The 25,449-nt window shown below is 40.5% G+C and overlaps 1 protein-coding gene across 1 annotated transcript in view; it reads left to right on the top strand.

Moving 5' to 3' along the window:
- Positions 1 to 24,651, top strand: part of AFF3 (ALF transcription elongation factor 3) — a 318,188-nt gene extending 293,537 nt beyond the window's left edge. The window contains exons 16-22 of the mRNA XM_054272311.1: positions 8,263 to 8,326; positions 10,933 to 11,069; positions 13,136 to 13,207; positions 15,564 to 15,657; positions 19,612 to 19,661; positions 19,787 to 20,001; positions 21,430 to 24,651. Coding sequence (XP_054128286.1) covers positions 8,263 to 8,326; positions 10,933 to 11,069; positions 13,136 to 13,207; positions 15,564 to 15,657; positions 19,612 to 19,661; positions 19,787 to 20,001; positions 21,430 to 21,551 — 754 coding nt within the window. The 3' untranslated portion in view covers positions 21,552 to 24,651. The remainder of the gene's footprint in view (positions 1 to 8,262; positions 8,327 to 10,932; positions 11,070 to 13,135; positions 13,208 to 15,563; positions 15,658 to 19,611; positions 19,662 to 19,786; positions 20,002 to 21,429) is intronic.
- The last annotated feature ends 798 nt before the right edge of the window (positions 24,652 to 25,449 follow it).

The raw sequence follows: 25,449 nt of genomic DNA, 5'->3' as shown, positions 1-25,449 counted from the left end.
GAGAATTTTTTTGTGTCAATTAATTTTAGTGTAGCTTTTTCTTACTCTACAGATTGACTAGAAAATATCTTCAGTTCACTGTAAATCATAACAGCAAGCAGGACAAGGGTCTTCTAATCAGGTTCAGCAAACACCCCTCCAGGTTCCAGAAGCAGAACTGAGTTTCAGAGGTGGGAGAGAACAGTCTCTTCCAGCAGTCTCTCCCAGTCTTTCCTCACGTCTCCATGGTGAGCCATGAGCAGATGTCTGCAGTGCATAACGAAGACAGTCCAAACCCTGCAGCTCTTTGAGTAGTCAAATTCTCACACTGAATATGAGGAAGTCTCATCTAAGTTCCCATTGTTTTTGCTGTTCTACCACATCTCTGGTTCTTGTCAGAGCTTGTTTTCCTAAGGTTTTGTTTCTCTACTAATATCTACAAATCCATTGCAGTGTAACTGGGGGTTTGTCTGCTTGTGCTGGATCACAGAATGGTGTGGGTTTTCATCATGCTCAATGCCAGGATTCATGGATGGGATGTGGAAAAGGTAGTTTAATGCCTCTGTCTGAGGTTTAATTCCCAAGACAGCTTTGCTGTCCTTGTGGCAGTGGAAAATAACTTTACATACATTTGAAGAATGGGCTTCAAGTCCATTTTTAACAATATAGTTACCCAGAAGTTTCCCTTTTAGACTGAAATTGCCCTAGGGTGCAAAGGCTGTGATTCCTCAAGGATGCATTAGAGCTTTCCTGATCATTCCTTCAACATATAAAGGATATTTTCATCTTTCAGTGATGACAAACCACACTGGCAATAATCATAATCTCTTTAGAGAATCACAGGTAGACCATTCAAACTGATTTTTACCCTGGGAATACCCTGTTCATTTTGAGAACCAGTAACAAGAAGAGGGGCTGTGATAATTTAACACACATGAGGAACATCAATCCCCAAAATCCTTATCAGATGTCTTCCTGGTATTTAGTGCCTGGTTATGATTTCTTTCAAATCCTGTGATTACTGAACTGTCTTAGACAGGCTCCACAGGACAGGATCCCTGGATAGGGTCTTTGTTCCAGGATCACCTGCTTCTTTCAGTGTAGACACCCCATTCAGGCTTCATATATACTCTCTCCCAACAGTTTCACCCACACCTTATCTTCTCCCTCATCAGAGCTGGAAACATCAGGGAGACCCTCTCCCAGAAATGTCTTTCTGCCTTTGCTTTACAGATGCTTCTTGTGAATTCAAGGTTTCATTCTGTAGCATTTTAAAACAAAATAGATCTGGACTGCTGTGGTACTGCCCTGTCTCTGTAGGACTGATCATAAAGGCTGTCACTCTAACTGTAACTAGCTTCATTCAGAACATCTATTTAACATACATTGAAAGAGACAAAATTATAGTTTATCTGCAAACACACAGTGTTTTCTACCTCTACTTTTAAAACAGGAAAGTTTATTCAAGTCCCTATTGTGAATACTTGTTTCATTCCTCTCTGTTCACTTGTACACTTTGCCCTTGTGTGTTTCAGTCTAGATATTGATTTCACATGGAAATCTTTAAGTCACGAGTCTGGGTCATACACAGGAATTTGTAGTAGATTTTGACTCTTTCTCATGTTCCCCTGTATTTCACTACACTGACATAGTTAGTCAGGGGGATTTTGCATTTTTGCCAAAATAGGAGTCCCCACTTACTTTTATCCTTCTGCATTTCATTTCCATTAGATGCCAGGCTTTAATTTTGTCTGCTATTTTTTGCAACAGTAACTCCCTCTCTAGGTATCTGTACTATTCATCTGTTCATCTTATCTAAGCTATTGACCTTGTTATACTAAACCCAACAAGATAGTAGTTGTGTAGTTTTGTGATTGGGTAAATTTTTCTCACATTTTGGCCCAACTCCAATCAGATCCTTTGTTCCTGTCTTTTCTGAAATGCCTATAGTATTATCATTTAAATGGCTCAATATTTATCTCCTGGCCCTCTCCACTTGCATGGTCCTCTGCTGAACTTCCAGGATTGCTGGGTCTGCCAGAGTGACCATGAGACTTCCATAGAGCTGGGTACCCACTTTAGCAGTGCCATGAGCTCTCCCTCAGCCTGTGTGCCACTATGTGTGCCATGCCTCAGACACAGCAGGGCCACATCCCATAAAACAGCATTTATTTCAAGTGGTAGAATGGGCAGGAGGCTATGATCCATCAGGGGAGAGCACTATTTTGTATAGTAGCACCTGCTGAGCTCTGTCATTCACCCCAAAGATGAACACCCTTATTTATGATCCAGCATGTCAAACAAGCTCCTGACACATCCTGTTACAACAGCAAATAGGCTGTGTACACCTGCCTTTCATGTTATGTGGTTTTCCTGCTCTTACAGGATTTTCTTCTTCTCCTAGACAGAAAGTTCATGGCATACTGAAACAGCTTCAAAACTGCTTGTGGGTTCACCCTGGCTAGCTAATTTCTTCTGATTTGCCCCTAGCTCTGATCATATTTTAAAGTTGCTCATTTTGCTGTTCTACTCCTTTCCAACACATTCATTTTTTAGGGTTTAGATTACTAAAGTTGTGAAACTGCTCCTATATTTAGAATGATGATTTAAGCTGCTTTCACTATATGCAATTGTTGTACACTGAGGAAGCACTAGCTTGTTTTTTTACAACACTTCAGCAGTATTATCTCTGAAGGGTATTAAAATATGCACTTGGCTGCATTTATGATGTTTAATTGAACTTTTATTAGGTTTTTTTAATGTATCCTCATAAAGCACCATACAACAGTAAGAAATAATGTACAAGTGGTAGATTATGTAAATGAAGCAGAAAATGCTATAGTTTAGTATTTAGTTCATATAAAATATAAAAATTAGATGAAAAATGTGGTTTTGAATGCAGTATAATTAAAATTGTATATTGGACTCTAAGCTACACCATGCTCTGTAAATACCAGTGGCTGCTCTGGCTTCCAAGGAGATTTTGCAGTAGATGCTGATAAATTACTGTACAAAGTAAGGCTTTTATTGATTCACTTTGTTTGATTCTCTTCCCATTTTTTTATTGCATGAGTTTACACTTTTGCAATTATCCGCTAAACTGGAGTAAATTAAATTCAGAGGAGGCAACAGAAGACAAAGGTGGCGGAGATACACTGTAATGGCACGGAACTAAATAGGATGAGAGAAACATACACAGACAGGCATTCACCTGGGTAGCGGTGACACCACTCTTAGGAGCTCAACAGCCTGGAAATTCTGAAAGGCTGCTTCTGGCAGAGGAGTAATTCCAATGCCCGCAGCCATCTCACCTCACGCTGGGATCCCGCGCAACATAACAAGCAATGGATACGCTGTCCTTCCTGCTGGTTTTCAGCAAGCTCCCAGGGAAAGCGGTGCCAAGGCGAGTGAGAGAAGTACTGGACAGTAGTGGATTGTTTGATAAATTTCATCCTGGATTCAGCCACAGCCATGCTACTGAGGCTGCCCTTGTCAAAGTCATAAATGGTTTGAATGCCGCTGCTGAAAAGGAAGCCTGGCCTTGTTTGTACTATCAGATCTAGCCGTGGGGGAGTTGTTCTGTAAAAGGCTGGATTCTGTTGCAGTGCCTAGGTGACTGCCTAGTGTTGACTGAGAATGCGTTGAAATCGTTCCAGCGGTACTTGATTGCTTTCCCCAATCAACAGAGTAGGGTAAATTCTCCTCGAGAGCAGCCAGTTTCACATAATGACACTTGATCCCAGGGAGAATTCACCAGCAGCCTGACTTAGCTGGCTCTAATGCTCTACGCTCTTTCTCTTGCCATTCAGAGAGATATATGAGATGCATTACAGCAGTGTATTAGAACTCCTTTTTGGCTTTGTTGAAGAGGACTATATTTCTAAAAGTACCAACAATCAGATATTAACAAACAAAAGACTTTCTTGTGCAGTTTAATTGAGATAAAACATTTGTTTCTACCTGTTAATTTGAAGTCAGACTTCTTTATAATTTTTTTTTAACAAGAGGTCTGAATTCTGTTTGTAAATCTGGAGTGAAAGTGCTGATGCCAATAGATTCATATAGTTGTAACTAAAGAGGAGAATGTGACCCAATTGTCTGAAAACCAGAAGTCACTGAATAAGTTCCCTTGCAACTTCAGTTTACATTCATGACCAGTAAACATAAAGAGTCTCCAGTGCTGCTTCTGCTACTCACAGGCACTCCAGTTCTACCAGTAGCCTGGTACCAGAATTTTTTTTATTCTCTTGGTTCTCTGGCTGTGGCAAGGATGTGGTCTGCACGTGGGTTGAAATTTTTTTCTGTTCTCTCATTTCTCCAGCTATAGCAAGGCTGTGATCTGCAGGGGGATTGCGAAGTTGAGACCAAAGACCTAAAAAAGGTTTTAGCCACAGATCTTTCTGAATCTCATCAGTGGGAAAACACACTTACTTTTCCTCAAGATGCCTGTCATCAATAACATATAGTATCTGAAATTAGCATCCAGTGAGATTACCTCTAAAATCTCCAGTCTGAGATTATCACGAACATAACTAAATAGGTCAAGCTGCAGAGGAGGTTTGCATGGACCTTCATGTTTGTAGCAGGCATGGGTTCTTGGTCACTGTAACTTCAGAATCTTTAAAATCAGAATATGGCTAACAACCTTTATAGATAAAAAATATGCAGTATGCAAAAGAGCAATCCAGAATAATTAATTTATGCATCAATTTTCTCATGTGTCTGCATACATCCATGAGCTCGGGCAGCCTCTTATCTTCAAGGAGCCCATAAAAGAGAGTGTTTTTCTTTTTTTTTTGCTTCATGACATAATAATTTAAACTAGCATCCTGAATGTAAAAAGACAGATTATGTTCATGAGCAGTGAGAAGCTAAACAAAACTGAACTTGAAACCCCTTTAACTCTCATTTAAAAAAAACAGTAAATAATTAAATTAAGCACTCCTTTTTGTTACTAAAATGAAACAAAAACATACATTGAATCTATTGGACATTTCAGCTTCCCATTTGCACCTAACATGCACATCAGTTATCTGAATAGAAAGGTCATTAACATGGAGCAATAAATTGAAGAATAGTATTTCATAGGTGGCATAAAGATATCAGAATTTGACTTGGCATGTTTATTAACAATACTGAACAAGTTCTGTTTAGGAAGCTAATAAAAATGATACCCTATCCATTTTTTCCCAATGCATCTTAATTTCTGCTAGGCATGTCCTGATTTTTAAATCAATCTTATATTTTTCCTATGGAAATACCTAAACATTCACATGGAGAATATATTTATGCTTTGCTTTAAAATGGCATTTTAATAGCTTCTTTTTTTATATTAGATTTTGCAAGTAGCTTGGTACAAACCCATGATTTCAGTTTCTGTGTTATGCTTAACCATCCCATAGCAGGGCCCTCAATGCAAGTCTCCTTGGTTCAGGATCTCCTGCTAATAATGCCTTCATTGCTAATCATAACTCAGGAGAATAAATCCTGCTGCAAGTTGAAAACCATTTTACAATTAACGTATAAATAAGTCGACCATAATTACATTGTGTTATCTCACTTTGTTTTTACAACCTCTTACCATGCTTCAGACAAGAAAATTAGGCATGTAGTGCTGGGTGATATACAGGAGGGAATGTTTGAGAGGATGTATTTTAATGACCTGAGTTTGACAGGCTCATGGAAAAGTTCATCACTTTCATCATTTCAGAGAGATGAGACTTGGTTTGTTGATTTGTTCTACTTGGCTTTGCTTTTTGCTCTTCATAGTAAACCACCTTCCCTAGGTCATTGCAGAAGACAGAGACAAAACTTAACATTTTTTTAAGAATTCTTTCAGTGTTTCTGAAAACATAGTTATTTTTCTGCATCAAGCTAACACTGTTTCAATGTGTAATATTTTATAATAGACCAAGGCCAGTTTCAGATGGTTCTTCTTATTAAGAATGTATTCTGGGGCATAGTATTTGCATTGGCAGTAGATTATGAGATACTAGGACACAAACCTGTCTAGTCCCCTTTCTGACCTAACTGATAGAGTAAGCTGGGGTGAAATTTCACTCTGCAGGAGAATAGTATTTAACAGAAAGTTGGAACAAAGGAACTGCTTTTCGTATCTACAAGGTTTTTAGGACAGAAATCATTCTAAATTAGCCAGACTTTGAATTTCATTTCTATCTAGTTATATTTAGCCTTTCTTCTCTTCAAAATAAGGTTGACTAACTTCCTCTGATGCAATTAAATGTCCTTAAAACCATGTGCACATAAATAGAAAGAAACAGACTGAGTAAATCTACTGTTCAAATAGCCTTATGTTCTTGAGGAGGTTATATAGCTCCCCTCTTCTGTCAAGAGGTTCCCTCATGCTCCCACTTACCTCAGTTGTGGATCTGAGCACGTTCTTACTGCTATGAGCACAAATGTTTTGCTCATCCATTCCACTTCACTTTTTAGATCTGCATCTTCCCTGACTTACACAAGGCATTTTGTTGAATATATGTGCTCAGAAATCCCAATTTCAAGGGGAAAAAATTTAGGAATATGATTTTTTTTTTTTTTTGGCTGGGATAGTCTCTAGGCCTTTTCTGCCTCTCACCCCACACCTCCAAGAGGGAGGCCGGGGTTGCACAAGGAGTTGGGAGGGGACACAGCTGGGACAGCTGACCCCTGCTGACCACACCATGGTGTCATGCTTGGCATATAAAGCTGAGAGAAGAAGGAAGAATGGGTGAATATTTGGAGTGGTGGCATTTGTCTGCCCAAGTCACTGTTAATCACATTGAAACCCTGCTTTCCATGCAGTGGCTAAACACCTGCCTGCCCTTGGGAAAAAGATGATTTCCTTGTTCTCCTTTGCTTTATCTGTTAGTCTGTCTTTATCTATATGTGCAAGCTTTCTTACTTTACTCTTCCATGCTTTTACTCTCCTGATTCTCTCCCCCATCCCACGGAAGTGAGTGAGTGAGTGAGTGAGTGAGTGAGTGAGTGAGTGGAGCTGAGCTTTCTAGTGGAGTTAACATACAACAGATTGCTGAGTGGCAATAATAACATATTGTTTACAACACCAAGCTCTTAAAAGCATGAGCAGTAAAAAACATCAGAATTCAAACTCCAAATACTTGGGAAAATCTCATTTTGTTGAGATGAGGACAAAGCAATGATACTCTAGTCAATATTAAGAAAACTATTTTGCAAGTCAAAACTTCCCTCCCTGAGAGAGACAAGGATGTAGTAACCACAATACAAGCTGAGAAGAACCAGGGCATATTTTAGCTGAGTAGAGAAAGAAGGTCAGCTCCCACGTACATGAGACAGGAAGAATCTGCAGGGTCAGGAAATGTGAAGACTTTTATGAGAGGCAATGACTGAAGATGCAAGGTTATGGTCTGAAATGACACAGCAAATGGCTGCTCTCCACAGTGACTTATAAAGGTGCCATAGGGAGAGCTTGTGGGAGGAGATGAAGAAATTAGCTTCAGCCATGAGGAGCTCACTGACGGGGTGACACAGAGACATCAGTTTGTTTCCATTTTGAATGACAGTGGATAAATCTGGTTACAAACGCACTTGTGAATTTCAGGACAGAAACAGAAGTTGAATTTGTGCCTTGCAGTCAGTGGGTCAGATAGGTTAAGGAGGGGATGGAATCTCCCAGATGTGTTTGAGGAGAAATCAGTGGAGAAATTGGCATGAGGAATGCCAGTGGAATTGCAGCAGGTGGCCCAGCACTGAGTCAGAGATGAACTCCAGGAAGCAAAAGTAAACAGTACTCAGCATGCTTACAGATAAGAGGGACAAGAGTGAGATGTAGCTGTGGAGGCAAGCAGGTTCGGTGTGTGTTTTCAGAGTGGAGAGATTAAACACACACTTGTTTTGAGAGGAGGGAGAAGCCAAGGCAAATAACAATGTACATAGAGGACTAGAAAAAGAGGCAAGCAAGCAGGAGGGAGAGGAGAAGACAGAATATCTTGTTCTGCTTAACGCCTGTATCCATTTTGCAGATCAGAACTGCACTAATTTGGGAAGCAGTTTATATAATCCATAAAAATGCATTTTATTAGCCTTTCTTTACTTGAATCACTGACTTCTAAAGAATGAGAACAGCCATAAATGCTATTGTCTCCACAGGCAGCAATTTGAAAATAGAAGATGCATGGTTACACGATAAGTGTATTTTCTTCATAAAAAATGTTTGCAAATCAGGTTTAAAATAAGGGAAAAACAACCTTAAAATATTCTTCACTTCAGAAAATAATAAAATGTCTTCTTATTTTCCCCTGGTAGACCACGCAATGCAGATTACTTTATGCAGGAAGCTAAACGGAAGAAGCATAAAGCAGATGCAATGGTGAGAACATTTTCTTTCCAGTTACATTGCTCCAAATAATTTTTGTAATGCAGTTTCTTCATCAGTGCAGTATTCCTGGGGTAATTATAAAATCTATTATAAGGATGGCTAGGCTTGTTAAATTAAGAAATGTTTATATAATCAAATGTTCATAGACCAATAAACTATGACTTAACAAATAATGACTTACTGAGATAAAGGCCTGGATAAATAAAACTTTCCATTTATCCCTTTGCTTTAAATAGTAACTATAGTAATGGAGGCTGCATAAAGGATCCACATACCTATCATCTCAGTTTAACTAGCTGGCTAGGTCCTATAATTGCATCTCACTCCAAATGTGGTCTGGTAGCTAAGGTATTTGCACTTTTTTTTAAAGAGCTTTGGCTTTTCAGTGCCAAAAGAATCCTGGTTTCATGGCAGATGTTTCCCAACATAATCAGAAGCACACAAAGAATTTTTGTAACCCTAGAGGAACACCTAGCACACAAAGTACTGTTGCAACAAATAGATTCTTCACCCTGGCTTTTACCTGTCTAAAAATGTAGCCAGAAAGAAAAAGGGGAATCTGAGGTTATACAGAGCACTAAAGAGATGTTTGTCTTTCCAAACAAATGGGTGCAACAAAATCTGCAGTGCTGCAGCAGAGCTCTGCTTAGCTGTTCCTCAGTTCTCTCCAAGGCTGTGTTTGTCCAGTGCCACAGATGAGCCAGCACAACATGAGGTCTTTGGGATGGCAGTATATGGAGTGGGACCCTGCATTAGGGTGGCTGTGTTGCAGATGGGGGTAACTGCTTTCCTGTCTTGCTCTGTCAGACAGACCCTTTGCTGTCATACCATCAGGAAAGAGGAAAGGTTTTTCTCAGCTGTGCAGAATGTAGAAAAGCCAAGGAAGCAGAAGCAGGTCCTTAATTTAGAACACTAACACCGAGTTTTACACTCTACCTGAGTTTATTAGCACAAATTTCTGTGGTTTATTCAGTTCCATATTACCCTAAAGTGAGTCTTAAAATCAGAAAATATTGTGGAGAAGTACAAATGGTGCATTTTAGTGTGTTGCTTTAAACAGAATGGAAAGGATCACTTAATATGCAAAGGAAATTCTTAGCCTGGAGAGAAATGTTTTTATGGTAGACTCCCAGAAAGTGGAGTTGCCAGCATTATTCTCTGCTGTGCCACAAGTTTGCTGCATGAAAGTCACCTAGGCACGATTTGAATAGCTTTCTGTCAGTATCAGGTGGTTGAAATATCCTCCACGTTCAGCTCCCCTAGACAGTGGAGCAGCACCTTACTTACACCTTGTAAACAGCCCTTTGCAGGTGCTTCCTCTCCCTCCCTGGCTGTGTAGGCATCCTGGGGAAAATGCCATATTGCCAAAGTGCCTCCAGGCACTTTGAATCACCTTGCTGGGCTCGACACCTCCTACTTTGGCACTGCACTACCTGACACAGGCACTCACAGTGAGCAGCTTGAAAATTACTCTAAGTCTCTCTGCTCCTCAGTCCCCCATCTGTGAAATTGGGATAATAGCACTTCCACCCGCATCGGAGCATCAGGGGGAGAAATATAATAAAAAGTTTGTGAAGTTCTCTGGTATGATCGCAGTGGGAGTCATATAAGAACCTAAAATAGATTGAAGCTAGTGTGCCATTCCAAAGTTACTATTTAAAATCTTTATCCCTTGGAAAAGAATAAGGTCCATTAACCTTTCACTGTGTGCATCAGATTTCAACCAAATGCATCCAGTCCATTAATGGGCTTTATGTACCGCAGGAGTTCTGACTGAAGGAGAGAGAAGTCAGGACAGAGAGGTATTAGTATGATTCATCCCTCTCTTCCCTTCAAAAATGGAATTCTGAGGGCAGATAAGTGGCATGTAAGTGTACACATATGAACATTAGATGTTTGCATGTTTGCATATGCAGTGTTACTGAGGACAGGCACATATATGCACATTAGTGCACAAATACACACACAAAGTACCAAAAATAGGAGAAGAAACAGGGCAAGGAAGGAGGATGGCAGAAGATGCTGAGGGAGCAGAGCAGTCGCTGAAAGGGGAGGAGGATATAGAAAGCAAATTCCTGACAAGAGGAGAACAATGCTGAAAATGGTAGGGATAAAGAAGACAGGAGAACAGAGATGAGCCTTTGTATAAGAGTTAGTAGTCAAATTATTTAATTCTCCTGTCTTAGTTATGATATCTGTTACTGTTCTTTGTTGAGTGATAAAAAACTACACTTGCAAAGATGTGTGAAACCCTTTTTAATGAAAGATGAAAGCTGGAACAAAAGGCAGCATGAGTTTGTGGAATTTCCAGCACTGGAAGAGCTTGTTGGGAATGTCCTAGGCACAGCTGACCCTTCTTTGGACACAAGAGTGTGGAACAAATAATATCTCAGAGCCTTTTCTAGCTCTATTTTCTGTATCTTATGATTTTCACTGATGCACAGAGTTTGATTGGTATTAGCTTTCTCACAGGAAAAATTGTGCAGCTGAAGATATATCAACTTGTGTCAAGTTTACAGTATTTGTTGAGAAAGTCCCATCAAATGTAACGATATCTTGATGATTACACTACATCTCTGTGTCCTTATTTTTTCTAGGTGGAGAAGTTTGGAAAGGCACTGAATTATGCAGAAGCAGCACTATCGTTTATTGAGTGTGGAAATGCAATGGAACAAGGCCCAATGGAATCTAAATCCCCTTACACCATGTATTCAGAGACAGTTGAACTCATCAGGTAGGAAAGGAAGGTGATGACCCCAGGGGTTACTCTGTGCAAACACGATCATCTGTATTATCACTTATTTTTGTACATGCAGTAAAAGGGTAGAAATGAACTCCTTACAAGGGCCTGGTTATTCATATGTAATGTGTGTGTTTTATCTGTGGTTTCTTTGGAAATTAAATCAAGTAACTGTGAAGAATGAAAAAAAGAAAGAATAAAAGAAACAAACAAAAACACGAACAAAAAACCCTAGAGGTTTTCCTATTACTTGAGTTGCAAATTACTTCAAGAGTTTCATGATATAAGTCTTCAACTACTCAGTGAAGGAAACCAGTAACCCATAATAACAAAACATTTTCATGGAGTGGTAACTTGAAAAATATTGCATGTAAGATTGCTGTTTAAAGATTACCTGAAAGAAGATGTGAACAGTGATAGAAAAATGGACACTCAAAGTCCATTTGATGTGTGTGCTCTAATGTAGTCAGTGAAGTCAGGAGCACAGCTCACCTCAGAGCCACCCCTACCTTTAGTCACCTTCATGGCTCTCCAAACAGGGCAGTCTAGAATTCAGTGCCATCCTCAGTCCCTCTGAAGTATGTCTCTTAAGTCCTTTTGTCCATTATAGCTGGTACTTAACATTATTGGCAGTGTCATTGGTAGAGAAAACAAAGGTCAGAACCATTGCAGCAGCTGAGGGACTCTGCAAGAGAGTGACCCCAGACACAAAAGTGGAGAAATCTGCACTGACAGTGACCATGGTATCATTCCTCAGGACACTCAACCATGCAGTTCCATCCAGTCAGGATTAAGCTCATAGGAAATAATACATTTTCATTTTTAATCATATCCATAATGAGTCAGATCTTCTAAAACAAAAGCATTCTTTTGGACTTAGTGTTGATGTGAAGATTTTCTTGCATGTTAATAATTCCACTGGCATTTTGTTCCACTTAAGGCTGTCTTCTCATGCATTTCAGTGGATTGAGGCCAGCTTTCTGACTGGAAAGCTATTGAAAAAAATCAAATACTTTTTTTTCTGTAAGAGAATTGTACATTCCATCTCTGCATTTTTTCCTTCCTTTTTTTTCCCATCTCTGTAATTCCTCCCTTCTTTTTTTTTTTTCCCCAAAAGGCAGAAAGCTCTTTCTTTGTTTGCCCTGTCTTTTCTCATGGTAGTAAATATATGTTCCTAACTCTGGAAATGAATTTTGCTTGCAGATGCATAGCTTTCAATAATGTGTATAGCTGTGGCCGTGTTGTAATGTGAATTGCTGTTGATCTCGCTGCAACTCAGAAAAATAAGTGGTTTGCTAGGTATGCCTGTAGAAGCAAAATTTTCATACTGAATCTTTGCACAGATATCAGAATTAGAGTTTGAAAGCAAAGGTAAGAAAAAATCACAAGCAGCTAATTATGGGGAACAGGTATTTTTCTGGAAGTGAGCCTAGAAACGCTGTGTGTTGTTCTAACCTTGTCTGTTGTTCAGGTATTCAGCTGGAAGCTGAGATTTCCAGAAAGCAATTTGTGTTTGCATAGCACATACACTCTTGAAACATCAGTGCTACCTCTGTGGATCTTTAATATTTATAGAGTTTGAATGTAATGTCATGTGAGCAAAAATAGCTCTGAGCCACATGTTCCCCTCTGCCATGCTGTGCTCGGAGGAGCAAATCTGGGTAGACACACTCAGAACTGGCAGGGTGAGGTCAGCACCAGCTTCCAGGCAGGCTGTCTGCCTTCAAAAGCTCCAAAGCCCTTTCTGCATGAACTCTGTGTAACTGGGTCTCTGCAGCAGCAGAGGTTATTTTGGTAGGACAGTGTCACCTCGCCAGCTAGGCTCCCCTCTGGACTGATGGATCATCAAGGGGGTTCATGGTTGTTTAAAGAGTGCATGGATGCACTGCTAATGACAAAACAGCTCTGAAACACAACCAGGAACAACACATGTATGGCTGGTAACTTGAACAAATATGTATAAAGGGGCAGAGCAAATGACATTGGCCAGCATAGCTCTCTGATCAGTAATACAAAGCTGTCTCAGTTAACTCACATTGGCTTTTTTCTTCTTGCTTAAGGTATGCAGTGAGACTAAAAACCCACTCAGGCCCCAACGCCACGCCAGAAGACAAACAGCTGGCAGCATTATGGTTAGTAGATCCAGCTTTCCTCAAAAGACTTCTTTTCTGCAGTGAGCCAGTTCTTGAAAATCAGATGTTGGATGCAGCCAGATAGAATTATGTTCTGTATTGAAATTAAGAGAATCCTTTCTTCTCTGGGAAGGTCCAGCCCTTGTATCACTGTACCAAGTCTGCATTCTGTCTCTGTAAATAAGCAATTCATACTTATTTATTGATTGTGACAGGTTGGCTATGGTACATCAGTGTAATTAATTTTTAAATGCCTGATGGTTTGTTGTTTTTATGAGTGATGTACTTTTGTACCAACAGCTCGGTAAGTTCTTCTGTGGCTGACATTTTAGGCTCAATAATCATAAATTTTATTTATATTATATGAAGGGCAATATGGTGATGGGGATAATTAAGCCTCTTGGATTATCTATTAAATTGAGATTTCTAAACATATATGTAAGCACCTTAGATTCTACAGGACAGTTTCTGATTGCTAGTAAAATACTATAATGTTATTAAAATATATTTTTAATTTAATATCATTGTAGTTAATACATAAAATACCTATTACATGGTTACTGAGTCTCAGTAAGTGGACATTTACAATCAGCAAGTGTGTTTTTAACATCTATTAACCATCTGTTAAAAACCCAAATTAAATGCATCTTTAGCCTCTATAAAGAAGGAGTCTTAATTAATCATTTGTATAAAAAGGAACAAAATATTCAGAGATGCTTGTTTTTTTTTAATGCCCTTTCTCTGTCACTGGTTTTCTGTTCCATGGGGAGGCCCACAGCATGCATTAAGTGGCGATTGCTTTAAAAATGCTTAGGTGGGAAAATGACTCAAGAACGGTTTAAAAAGGACATATAAAGCCACATTACAAAGGCTTGCTGAGAACTGCCGGAGCGCTTCGGTGCGTGCGGAGGCACATCCAAATTCAGGGAGCCGCTGCATCTGTTCCAGCAGGAGAAAGGTCAGCGCGAGGGAAAGCAGACGGAGCCTTCTCCGGGCGATGAATGGCAATCTTAACTCACCGTCTGCCAGCCAGCAGATGAGCTGACACCATTTGCATATGTGCTGTACCTGTGAAGGTGACAGAGGGAGAGCGATGGGGGCGGCTGCCAGCCCGCGCTCCCGCCCGCCTCTCCCGGGGAGACACTGCCCTCCAGCGGCCGCGGCCGGGACTGCGCTCCGCACAGAGCCAGGCTGCCCCCGCAGCCCTGCCTGGCATGGGCTGATTCAATGTCCGAATTCCAGGCGCTCGCTGAGGTGTGGGCAGCCCTTGGCCGCGGGGAGATGAAGAGCACTCTGCACGTTCACACTCTCAAGGCACCTTCTGGTGCTCCGGTTTGGCTCCTACACTAAATACCGCTTTTAAAAATGAGGCCTCTGCTACTCTGCTACCAAAGGAAAAGCAAATCACACAGGGTTTTTGCTTCAAAAGCAGCGTTACTGTGGGGCACTTTCACACTTGCTCTAGTTTTCACACTTTTTCAATCTAAAAACCTTGCTGAGAAGAGGTGATGGTGATTCTCAATTCAGAAAATAGACAGGTACACCTAAAGCCACTAGCAAAGAGAAGTGTATGCGTCCTGAATACTGACTGCTGTGGTACATAACTATAGTCAATAGCCATTACTCTCATTTAATTAGGTAGCTTTAAAGGTGTGTGGCACTCTGCAGACTAAAAAGGAGCACAGGGGCAGACAGTACCAGTACAGCACATTGAGTTTTTCGTGATTTCCTTTGGGGAAAAAATCAGGCAAGTGGCCTGGGAATAGCCTCCAGGCTCCAACACAATCTCTGTTCTGATTTCCTACAGAGAAGCTTGGCCACTGAAATCTGTGCCAGATCCAAGGTTTCTCTTTATCCCAGCCATCTCCAGCTGCTGGAAGAGACCGCTGGGTGTATACAGAATACATCCACTGTTACTCGAGTTCACTATATCCAGGGTATTGCAATAAAGTCCCAAGATAAGATATCTCAAAAAGCTGTTTATGCATTTGCAAGTAAAAATACAAAAAAAAAAAAAAGGTGTATGTTGAGTTTCAGGATGTCTCTTTTCATGGGATAGGCTTTTGATCAAGTGTGCAGACTTGAAGCCAGAATGAAGGCCTGGGAGCCCCCAGACCCTTCTGAGTATGGTTTGTTTAGTACCTCACTGGCAGCATTTGTCAGCATGACCTGCCCTGGCTGTAGTACCTAGCTCTGCTCATGAACCCATGGCAAAGTGTGAAGTACTGCCAACAAATGGTGATAAAAACTGTAAGCAAGGTGCTGTCAGCCTTCCACTCCATATTAGTTTGAGGACTTAAGATATTCAGTGGGATTTCTGTTCACCCTGTACTTTCTGCTCTCCCTTATATTCCAGTTACCGCTGCCTGGCCCTTCTGTACTGGAGGATGTTCCGGCTCAAGAGAGACCACGCGGTCAAGTATTCAAAAGCGCTTATTGAGTATTTCAAGGTATGTTTTTTATGGCATGTTTGTAGATCAATGTTTTTATAGGAGATACAGCATATTACTGGAGCAGTAGCTGTGCTGGGATTAGTTTTTCCCCTGTGAAGTCAGTGATGTTTTACCATAGACTCTCATGGCAACATCTGAGCTCTAGTTAGTTCAGTTATCTTCACAAGAGTCCCTCTTTGAAAAATACACACTGTGACCCTTCACAAATGATAAATTTGTTGTACTAACAAACAGGCATTTTTAGATTATTTTTGGTCCATTGTCTAGTGCTATCCAGCTCTGTTGTGAATAGGTTTTGCAGATTTTGCTGTGAGAATCCCCTTCGGGATTACACTTCCCACGAGTTGAAGACTTTGATCTAGATCAGTTCTCAGATGGAGGCCTTCTACTCAGCAGCATCACTAGGTAGGACAGTGCAGTGGGACATCCTACCCAGGGAACTGTCAGAGAGCCCACGCTGAGTTCAGCAGGAGTTGTACAGCAGCATCAGAGGGCAGACAGACCACCTGCCACGTACTTGACATGGCACCCTTGGCTTCTCCTTCCTGCTTTGCTTCACCTGTTACTGCTACCATTTTTCATTTCTGACAAAGTGAAACTTCTTGCAGTCAATCCATCCAGCGTGTGATGTACAAACACAAAAATTAGTCTTTATCTTCCTAAATTAAAAAAAAAGAAGAATAAACATGCAAGTGTCATTAAGACAAACTGCTTTGTGAGACCTGAACAGGCATTTGTCTTTGAACACGGGACTCATCTGTTGGGGTTTTTTTGTGGATAGAAGAACCTTGAAATGAAAAACATCCATCCTTTGACATTTTGTTAATAAAAAAATTCAAATATAGGCACGAATGCTTATGACCAAATTCTGAACACATGAAGACAGGGAAAAGAATTGACAGATCTGTTATTGTCAAATGGAAATTGAAGTCAATGTAATTGCTTCAAAAATTTATCAGTATATCATTCAACACATTAGGTTTCTCTAACAATTACTTGATTTCAGGGGTAAGAAATATGTGCCTATTGAAGTACTTAATTTTTCTTGACCAGTTCAGAGAATAGCTGTAGTGAGCAGCTCTCAACCATGTAAAATATCTCCTGCTAGCAGACAGAGACTGTTTCACAGCAAACATAAAATGGACTTACACTCTACTATAGCCAAGAAGAGTTTGTTTCTTTGCAGAGCTCCTGCTGTCACAATGATAGCATAGCTTCACATTAGAAAGTAGTCTCACCTTTAAAAGCAAAAGTGGAAAAATCATCCATTTGCTATAATTTTCAGTGGAAAACAAGCCAGTTCTCCACTCCTTTCATATTTGGTATCTAAAAGCTTTCAAAACCAAGTGACATGAAATGCTGACTGCATTAAGAACTTCCTCATATATTATCAATCAGAGAAGGATTTTTAATCACACATTTGCAGGGAAAATTGGACATATTTTCCTTTTAGAAAATAAAAAAATACTATTTAAATCTCCTTTAGGTGATTTATTTCCATTATAGAAAAAAAGTGCAGCAGAGAATTAGAAAGAAGGCCCAGATATTCAGGGGCCAGGCACATATGAGAGAACAAAGAAACCAGGAGAATGGGTTGCAGTAGGGAAAGTGGTATAAGAGATCCCTTACAACATTACACTCTTTAGAATCCTTACCTCACCCACCCTTCTGGTGCAGAACTGAGGAAACTGAAACAATATACCTAAAACATGAAAAAAAAGATGTGTAGGAAGTTGTACAGTAAGGCAGAGGTTGGTTACATTTACAGTGGAAGTATCCTTGACTCCAATTCTCAAATTGTCCTGCTTCCAACTCTGTAAGTAAACAACAGGCACTCAGTTTCCATTGCACTAGAAAGATGAAGACAAGTAGTTTTGAGAGACATCAGAAAAGAATGGGGAAAAAAATAATCTATTCTGGAGCAGGTTCAAATGCTGAAGATTCCCAGGTTAGTTCTATTTAAGATGGTAAATGAGAAATTTTCCTTTTAATCTTTTCACACCTGAGATTTTCCTGTCAAAAGGAAAAAGAAAAAAAAAGAAAAAGAAAACCCTCAGAAGGAAGAAGCCCTTGTGGGACACTCCAAAGCTTATTTTTCACATCACGTACCTGGGACATTGAAGACCCAGTGTCAAAAATGCAGGAAGAATGACAGTGTACACACAACACTGCCATGATCACTGCTAAAATACAGCCAGTGTTGGGGTGCACATAAAAGATGTAGAAACCCAAGAGGCAGTTCAGAAGACACATTAAAACTGAGAAAACAAAGTTTTTTAAAGAGAGGCTTAGGGGATTGTCCAGTTTGATGCTGAATGGGTTAAGAGATCATTGTGTACCTGGAAACAGAGCTGATAATTTGCAGATTACATGCAGTTTTGCTGGCTTTGGACCAACAGAATCCAGAAGATAGCACTGAAGTTAGGAAGATTCAATCTTGAAACTGTGAAACACCATTTTTTTTTTAATTATAGATGATAGACATAGAACAGGACAAGAAGAACAATAAGGAAGATAAATAGTGTCTAAGAATTTCTATATGGCTATTTGTCCTTTTTAGAAGGAATAAAAGAAGAGAAAAGATTTTAAAAGTAATTTAGATTCTTTCAGAAGTGCCATGATTGGTGGAAAACAGACATTGCAGATTGTGTGCACTGCAGGATTACTCCTGGCCTTGAAATCCACGAACATCTGAAGCCCCTTGTTTACCATTTTCCTTCCTAAGCCCTGAGAGCCCTGAGAGACCAAGAGGTTTTGTACTGCTGGTACTGCCTGTAACTCCTGCAGTTTACAACCACTACAGCTTTGCATTTAAAACAGTATCCATAAACAGATCTCAAGCTGCAGGACTTTGTCTGGTCCCACATGGATGTCAAGAAGAGAGGGCTGTTCTCCAGCACACAGTTACTTGCAGGTTCAGCTGTAGGGGAGAGCGCAGGGAGGTTACTTTCCTCTAAAGAATTAGGCTGGCCATTGCTGAATGTGAGACCATGGATGAAATGGACTAGAAAAGCTTGGTTTCTTAGACTTCTTTCTCACAGCCCTAGGACTAAATCAGTCACTTTGGGACAGGGGTGGAGTTTTTCCCCAGGTCAAATGATCAGGAACCTGTGACTGAATTCCCTCCAGCTCCTGGAATTTTAACAACTAAAATAATTTTTAAATTATAAAAAAATTTATCAAATCTTCATTACTGCTGGCACCTGAATTTCTCGGGCTTTGTAAATACAGTGCTTGCACAAGGTAGTGTGGTCTCTCCTCAAGCAATGAAATTCTTTAGCCTAAGCACAGTATACCAGAGAGTCTCAGTGACTCCAGGTATACAAGAGACCCCACTAAATTATCAAATGGCCCCTTCCGGGGTTCTCTGGGGAATCCTTCAGCTATGAAAACCACCAATCTACATGGGCAGTCTCTCTGACCTTGTGAATGCTGCCATGTTTGGATGAAGGGGAACAGCTCCATAAGGAGCAATCATGAGCAAGATTTTTGAGCTTGGTGGTTAAAACACCCACCTGAGCTGCAGATCCTCAGATTCACATCCCTGTGGATGCCAGGCAGAGCAGATTTGCACAGTCTTGCAAGTCCTAGGGGAATGACATTTGTCATTAGGGGCAGGAGAGTGGGAGGAAATCTTTCTGATTTTCTTCATCACAAGAAATTCCAGCCTAAACTTTACAGAGTCCCACAGCACTTTTTTTTCCTGAATTCCCAGGATTTCTGTGAAAAGTTTCCATTTCACCTAATGTTTTTCTAATCAGTGCCTATGCCAGGGTGTTGAAAAGGCTGTTTCAAGTCTGTTCTGTAGCACTGCTTCATCATAACATCAAACTAGGCTGACTAGGTTTATTACTTCATGAGATGCAATTCCATCACTTTCTTTACATTTCTTTCTTTTCCTTTTGTAGTCATATAAATTATATGCATTGTGAATTACTCTTTCCTTTCCAGAATTCATCAAAAGCTGCCCAGAACCCATCTCCTTGGGGTGCCAGTGGAAAGTAAGTTGCACAGTAATCTTATATCAGATTGGCAGTTGGAAATTGTATATTTTTATCTGTGGTATGTTCTGATACTCTTGTGTTTTTAATCCCAACACTTTTTAAATATTAACACTGCTTTCTAGGAGCACAGGAACTCCATCACCTATGTCCCCTAGCCCTTCTCCAGTCAGTTCTGTAGGATCCCAGGGGAGCACAGGGGCCCCTTCCCCATCTCCTATCATCAGCATCCCGCAGCGCATCCATCAGATGGCCGCCAACCACGTCAGCATCACCAACAGCATCCTGCACAGCTATGACTACTGGGAGATGGCTGACAACCTGGCCAAGGAAAACAGAGGTGAGCAAGGCAAGGCAGTGGACTCTTCTAGAAGACTGTCACATGATTTGGAGCAGGAAAATAACTACTTTGATATGAAACCTATCTGCAAAGTAGGATTGCAGAGATTATTTCTTTCTTCAGTCTGCTCCTAGTTTGTTCCAAAACAGCCCAAAAAGGCAATTTTGATAGCTGTCTTTCTCAGAAGAGCTGAGCCAGCACTTGTGACAGACAGGTCACAGACTTGGCTGTAAGTAGCACTTCCTGCCATCTGTGCATTCTAGAGATGAAGGCTTGTGGGAGGTAAGACATCTTCCTGCCCCCAAAGTCATGGAGCTGCATGGGATATGTTTAGCCAGATCAAGTCAAAAAGCAGGAGCACACCTCCTTTCTGCTGAAGGAATGAACAGCCCCTAGCCCTCCCCCATCCGCAGCAGACACAGATTGGAACAAGGTGCCTGCAGCAGACTTCTCTCAGGTGAACTGGTTTCCATGAGCAAATGCCTCAGCATCTGACTTGATAGTGAAGTATTCCTTAGTTTTCAGGCTAATTTGTGTATTTAAGGCAGGGATATGGGCAAGATCCAAGTCAAAACAAGGACACCTAAGTGAAGGTACGTAGATATGAGTTGGGGGGCTCATCTCCCATTGCAGTTGATGGAGCTTTATTCAATACCACCAGCAGTTCAGAGTGCTGTTTAGTTCACCCTGAAAGGTGTGTACTAAACAGCACACCTCTCAGGGTGTACTAAAAAGGGAGAGAAGACTACAATTTACTGAGGTATCCTTACCTAAACTGCCACTCCAGAACTCTCCTGCACATCCTGTGTTAGATCTGCCAGTCCAGGCTGTACGTATGAACTCCCCCAGAGCATCTCAAATGGGCACTACATGTCTCTGAGTAGACAACGGAATTGTCCCTATCCATGGCACAGGCTTGGAACTGGCTGATCTTTAAAGGTCCCTTCCAACCCAAACCATTCTGTGATTCTAAGTCCTGACTGGCTAGTTAGCCAAATTACTCTTTAGGCTGGGTTGGTCATGTTGTACAGGCCTCTATTTCTCTGTCATGGTAGCTTAAATATCTAGCATATCACAAATGGGTCGCTGGACACTTGTGTATGGACTTTTTGATCTACTTGTCCTCAGTCTCAGAATAAATCTTGCCCCGAGTCTGTTTGCTTTATCAAGACTCAATGGAAATTAATGAAAAGCAAAGCTGAAGAACTCACTGCTTTGTTCGTTAAAAAGAAAATTGCTGTGCGTCAGCCTGTAACATCGTGAACCACAGGGCTTTAAAATTAATCTCCCCAGCACTAAACTTTCATTCCCATGGAATGTTCAGCCTGACTCAATTTGCAAGAGAATAAAATCTGTTAAAGAGTGACAAGTAGCAAATAAAGATTCACTTTTCTGATGCTGTATCTCTGCAATTCTTTTTCCCTGCAGATTTTTTTAACGACTTGGATGCATTGATGGGACCTATCACCTTGCACAGCAGTATGGAGCATTTAGTCCAGTACACTCAACAAGGACTTCACTGGGTGAGGAATAGTGCTCACTTGTCATAATGACTGTGTGGCATTCACATGGACAGCATCCCTTTCATGGATAATTCAGTTATTCTGGACACTGTGCTACAGAAATAGTCAGCTACAGCATTGATCCAAACAAAGGTGAATATTTCTTCAATATTGAGCAAAATTCTTCTGAGCGTAGACATGTATGTGCACAGAGGTACAATATACAATGATGTCTCTTCAGAATGAATTGTTCTGTATCACTCTCCAAACATTTTCATACACTAGAAATACTACAAAGAACTGATCTTAATGCACAAACATACCCTTTCTATTCTTGTACTGAAAAACTCAGAAACCAAAATCTTATGGGTTGATTGAACCAAGTGCAATAAGCACAGATCCCTATTCAGGAAAGCTCACAATAGATTCTTAACTTTAAGCTTGTACTGAAATCCTGATGACTTCAGCAGAGCTTAAGCACATACACAAGGGCTTTCCTGAACTGGAATGAATGAGGGCAAATCATAGACATGGAGAATTTTTACTGCAAACATGGACACGTCACAGAAGTTTCCATATTAATTGTGCCATCTCCCTGTCACTTCTCCACTGGAGCACAGAGAGGAGGTGTGTAGTCCACATTAAACTGGAGAAAGACAGCATTCCTTCATGTGCAATAAGTTTCAACAAATTGCATGCATTTCTTTATCTCCTGTCTTTTTAAATAACTTTATGTCTCATTCAGCTCCTCACCAACAGTGTGACCTACAGTATCAAGCAAAAGGAAGGCCTAAAAACAGATATGCTGGTAGGAAGAACTTAAAGAGATGGTGCAAAATTGCATTCTGTTACTGACAGTAAATAGATAAGGAAAAAATATGGCAAACAGTAATCCACTTAGGAAGGAAAATGTGTTAACTTCGGCTGCACACACACACAGACAGATATTTATAACAGTTGTTGGCTTTGCATGGGAAGGCTTCATCCTGCAGATTTTGGCTTTCATATCTTTTTCATCTAGCAGAAGCTTGCAACGTTTTCTTCCAGGCTGTATGGGAGCATTACATGCAATTTCCTTTATCTGGGAAGCTGAGTTTGCTGCTCATCAGGCTAAGAACTGTTTCCTATCATAATCCTCTCACTCTTCATGCATAATCCTCAACTAGGTTTTAGCGTTTCTTGATTTATGGGATGTTTTCAGTTCCCGTTGACAGGCTGTGTTTTTCATGCCAGAGAACTAATCCCACAATAATTGGAGTTTAATTTGGGTCAGATGAGGTCAAGGCCAGTTCATATCAACTGCGCTTGCACTCAGTGCATTTGTGTTCATTTTCAGTGGTTTTCACATATTTAGGGGTTCTTTTTTCTATATTGGAAATATTTTCTTTTGCAATCAGATTTGCTGCCTTTACTCAAATCAGCAGCTCCAGTGACTTTCAATTGATTGTTCTTGTCAAAGGCATTAGTGAACCCTTTTACTGTTATTTTCTAATCTAATTTGCTTACATATTAAGAAATTGTCAGTACAAAACACACTTTCAATAGAAGATACAAGTAGAAGTAGCCACTGATACAAATGGTTGATTAACTGGTACTTGCTGCCTTTAGTTTTCTGTCCCCCATTTTTGAAGAGCTGCATTTTGAAGAGAAGATACCAAACAATATGGCACAATTTCTCAGTCAAATGTCTTTGGTAGCACAGACTTCATGTACCCCATGGTAAAGAGTGGGCTTATGAGCACACTGAGCCCCACATAGCTGTGTTTTTCTCACCATAACTCCAGCTATTGCTCAGACTCAGCATTCACTGTGTTCTCTGAAGCAGCCACCAAGGAACTGCTCAGCTCCAAGCCATCCTGGGCCGATATTTTTGTGCCCATCGGTGCTCAGATACTTCCCCCAGGAGAATGCCTGTGGCTGTGGCCACCTCATAGTACGGACTTGAGTGTTACAAAGTGGCTGGCTTTAGGAGAGAACATGTACTTGCCTTTAAATGACAAAATACGTGACCTCTGAGTCCTGCTGTCACCCTTAGCCCTGGCTGTCATCAACCCCAGAAGGAACACACTTTGTTTCGTCACAAGTATCGCGGAGAACTCGATCGGTGCCTTTCTGTTTATCACTTGCCTGATCTCCAGCCATGGAAGGAAGTCTGTCAGGATTTGCTAGACTAGTAGCAACGGATTCTGTCAGCTGCTTCAATGCCATCCACAGGTACTGCAGGATTTCTCCTCAGATCAGGAAAGTACAACTCCAGCTAGATTAGCTTCTGTTTTCTTTGACGGTGCCTATGATGTTTATCTTGAGATAAGTTTGGGGGTTTGGGAGCCCTTTCTGATATTTAATGTTGAGAAATTTTAGAAGTAACATATATTACTTGCCTTAAATGGAGTTTAGTTTTATTGCACATGTGGCATTTGAGTTTCAAATATGGAACTTTGAAGCATGTTTATTTTACTAAGATCGGGATATTTTTCTTAATCATGATGAACTCTTTGTATGGATATAATATGTCAAGAAACTTCAAAGAAATGCAAGAATTAATGGTGTTTTGTTGTAACATTTCCAAGTACTAAGCATCTCTGTAGATGATTGTCCTTTCCTGTACATTGCTCTCATATTGAGTTATCTCAGCTAAACTATTGCTTCCATGGAAATCTTACTGATTTTTCGTTTTTGTACTGGCGTCATCTGTGTTGTCTGATGAGCACACTGAGCCTTAATTTCTGGTGGTGAAACAGGATGAGTGGATTAAAGGGTTTGGCCTTCTCTCCATAGGGTTTCTCACAGCTAAACTATTTTAGCAAGGTTATTTAGAATATTCTTCTGTGCAGGCTGTTTGCTCTGTAGGGTTGCTGCTGATTGGATGTCTGAATGTGGCACGGTGACAACAAATACTTAATTTCATCTTCTTAGGACTGGTCTGCAAAAGTGCATGTGACTTCAGGTCTGGTCCAGTTAAGCATATGCACCACTTTAAGAACCTGAATAGTCTTAGGCATATCACACTGTGAGTCAAAGATGCTCTGTGTGTTTTGGGTGGGACCAGAGGAGGCTGTCCTTTTTTGCAGTTCCATGAAACACACTGACTTATTTTAATCTGCTGTGAAAGTCCAGGAACATGCAGGCTTCTTTAGACATAGCAACATTAAGGCTCAAATTTGGAAAAGTAAGAAGGAAGAAATCCAGAAGGATTATGCCTGGAGGAAGAAGTCTGCTTACAAACAGAGACTCCTCAATCAGTAAGAGCTCATACAGCAATGGGAATGGATGCAAAGGAACTGTGTATTGCAGGTGGGCTTGAAAAATCCAGAACAGCCTATAGGATTCTCACAGGCAGCAAGATAGTACAGAGCCCTTGGCCTTAAACCTTTATAGTATGGCATGGTGGCATGAGTGTCAGGTAAGAACAAAGCATATGCAGAGGTTCAAGTGTGGTCAAAAGCCAGGCATAATCCTTCCTGTCACATGGCAGGATACCCAAACCCTTGTTTGCCTATCTCTTTTGTTCAAATAACAGAGCTCCAAAGGAAGAGATTATAGTGAACAGAAGACCTTAGGTAAAGGAGGTTAAGAGGATCAAGCCCTAAGTGTAGATACAAACACATATGTATATACTGTAAATCTAAATAGTAATAAAGTCACTCAGCATGAAGGATATTATTAGTGCCTACCATTGATCATCAAGTACTCATCACTGAGCAGCCATATCACCTAAGAAGTGCAGTAGCTGTTGTCAAAATAATTTGTGTAGCTAATTAATTTATATGAAATGCACCTTTGGGACTGTACCATAGTATCCCTTTTGTAATACAAATGTTCAACCATTTCTCATGGCTACTGTTTCAAATCTGAAATGTCAGGCTATCTTTTCTGCCCCAGATGAGAACATACACTTAGACCTGGCTAATCTGTACTTAGTTTATCTACCCAAGAGACTTTAGTA

This window comes from Melozone crissalis, unplaced genomic scaffold (genome assembly GCF_028551555.1).
Source record: "Melozone crissalis strain CALT ecotype California unplaced genomic scaffold, PUWL_Pcris_2 ptg000013l_1, whole genome shotgun sequence".
Classification (NCBI taxonomy): domain Eukaryota; kingdom Metazoa; phylum Chordata; class Aves; order Passeriformes; family Passerellidae; genus Melozone; species Melozone crissalis.
The sequence above is the reverse complement of the archived record's forward strand: the minus strand, read 5'-3'. Positions and strand labels throughout refer to the sequence as shown.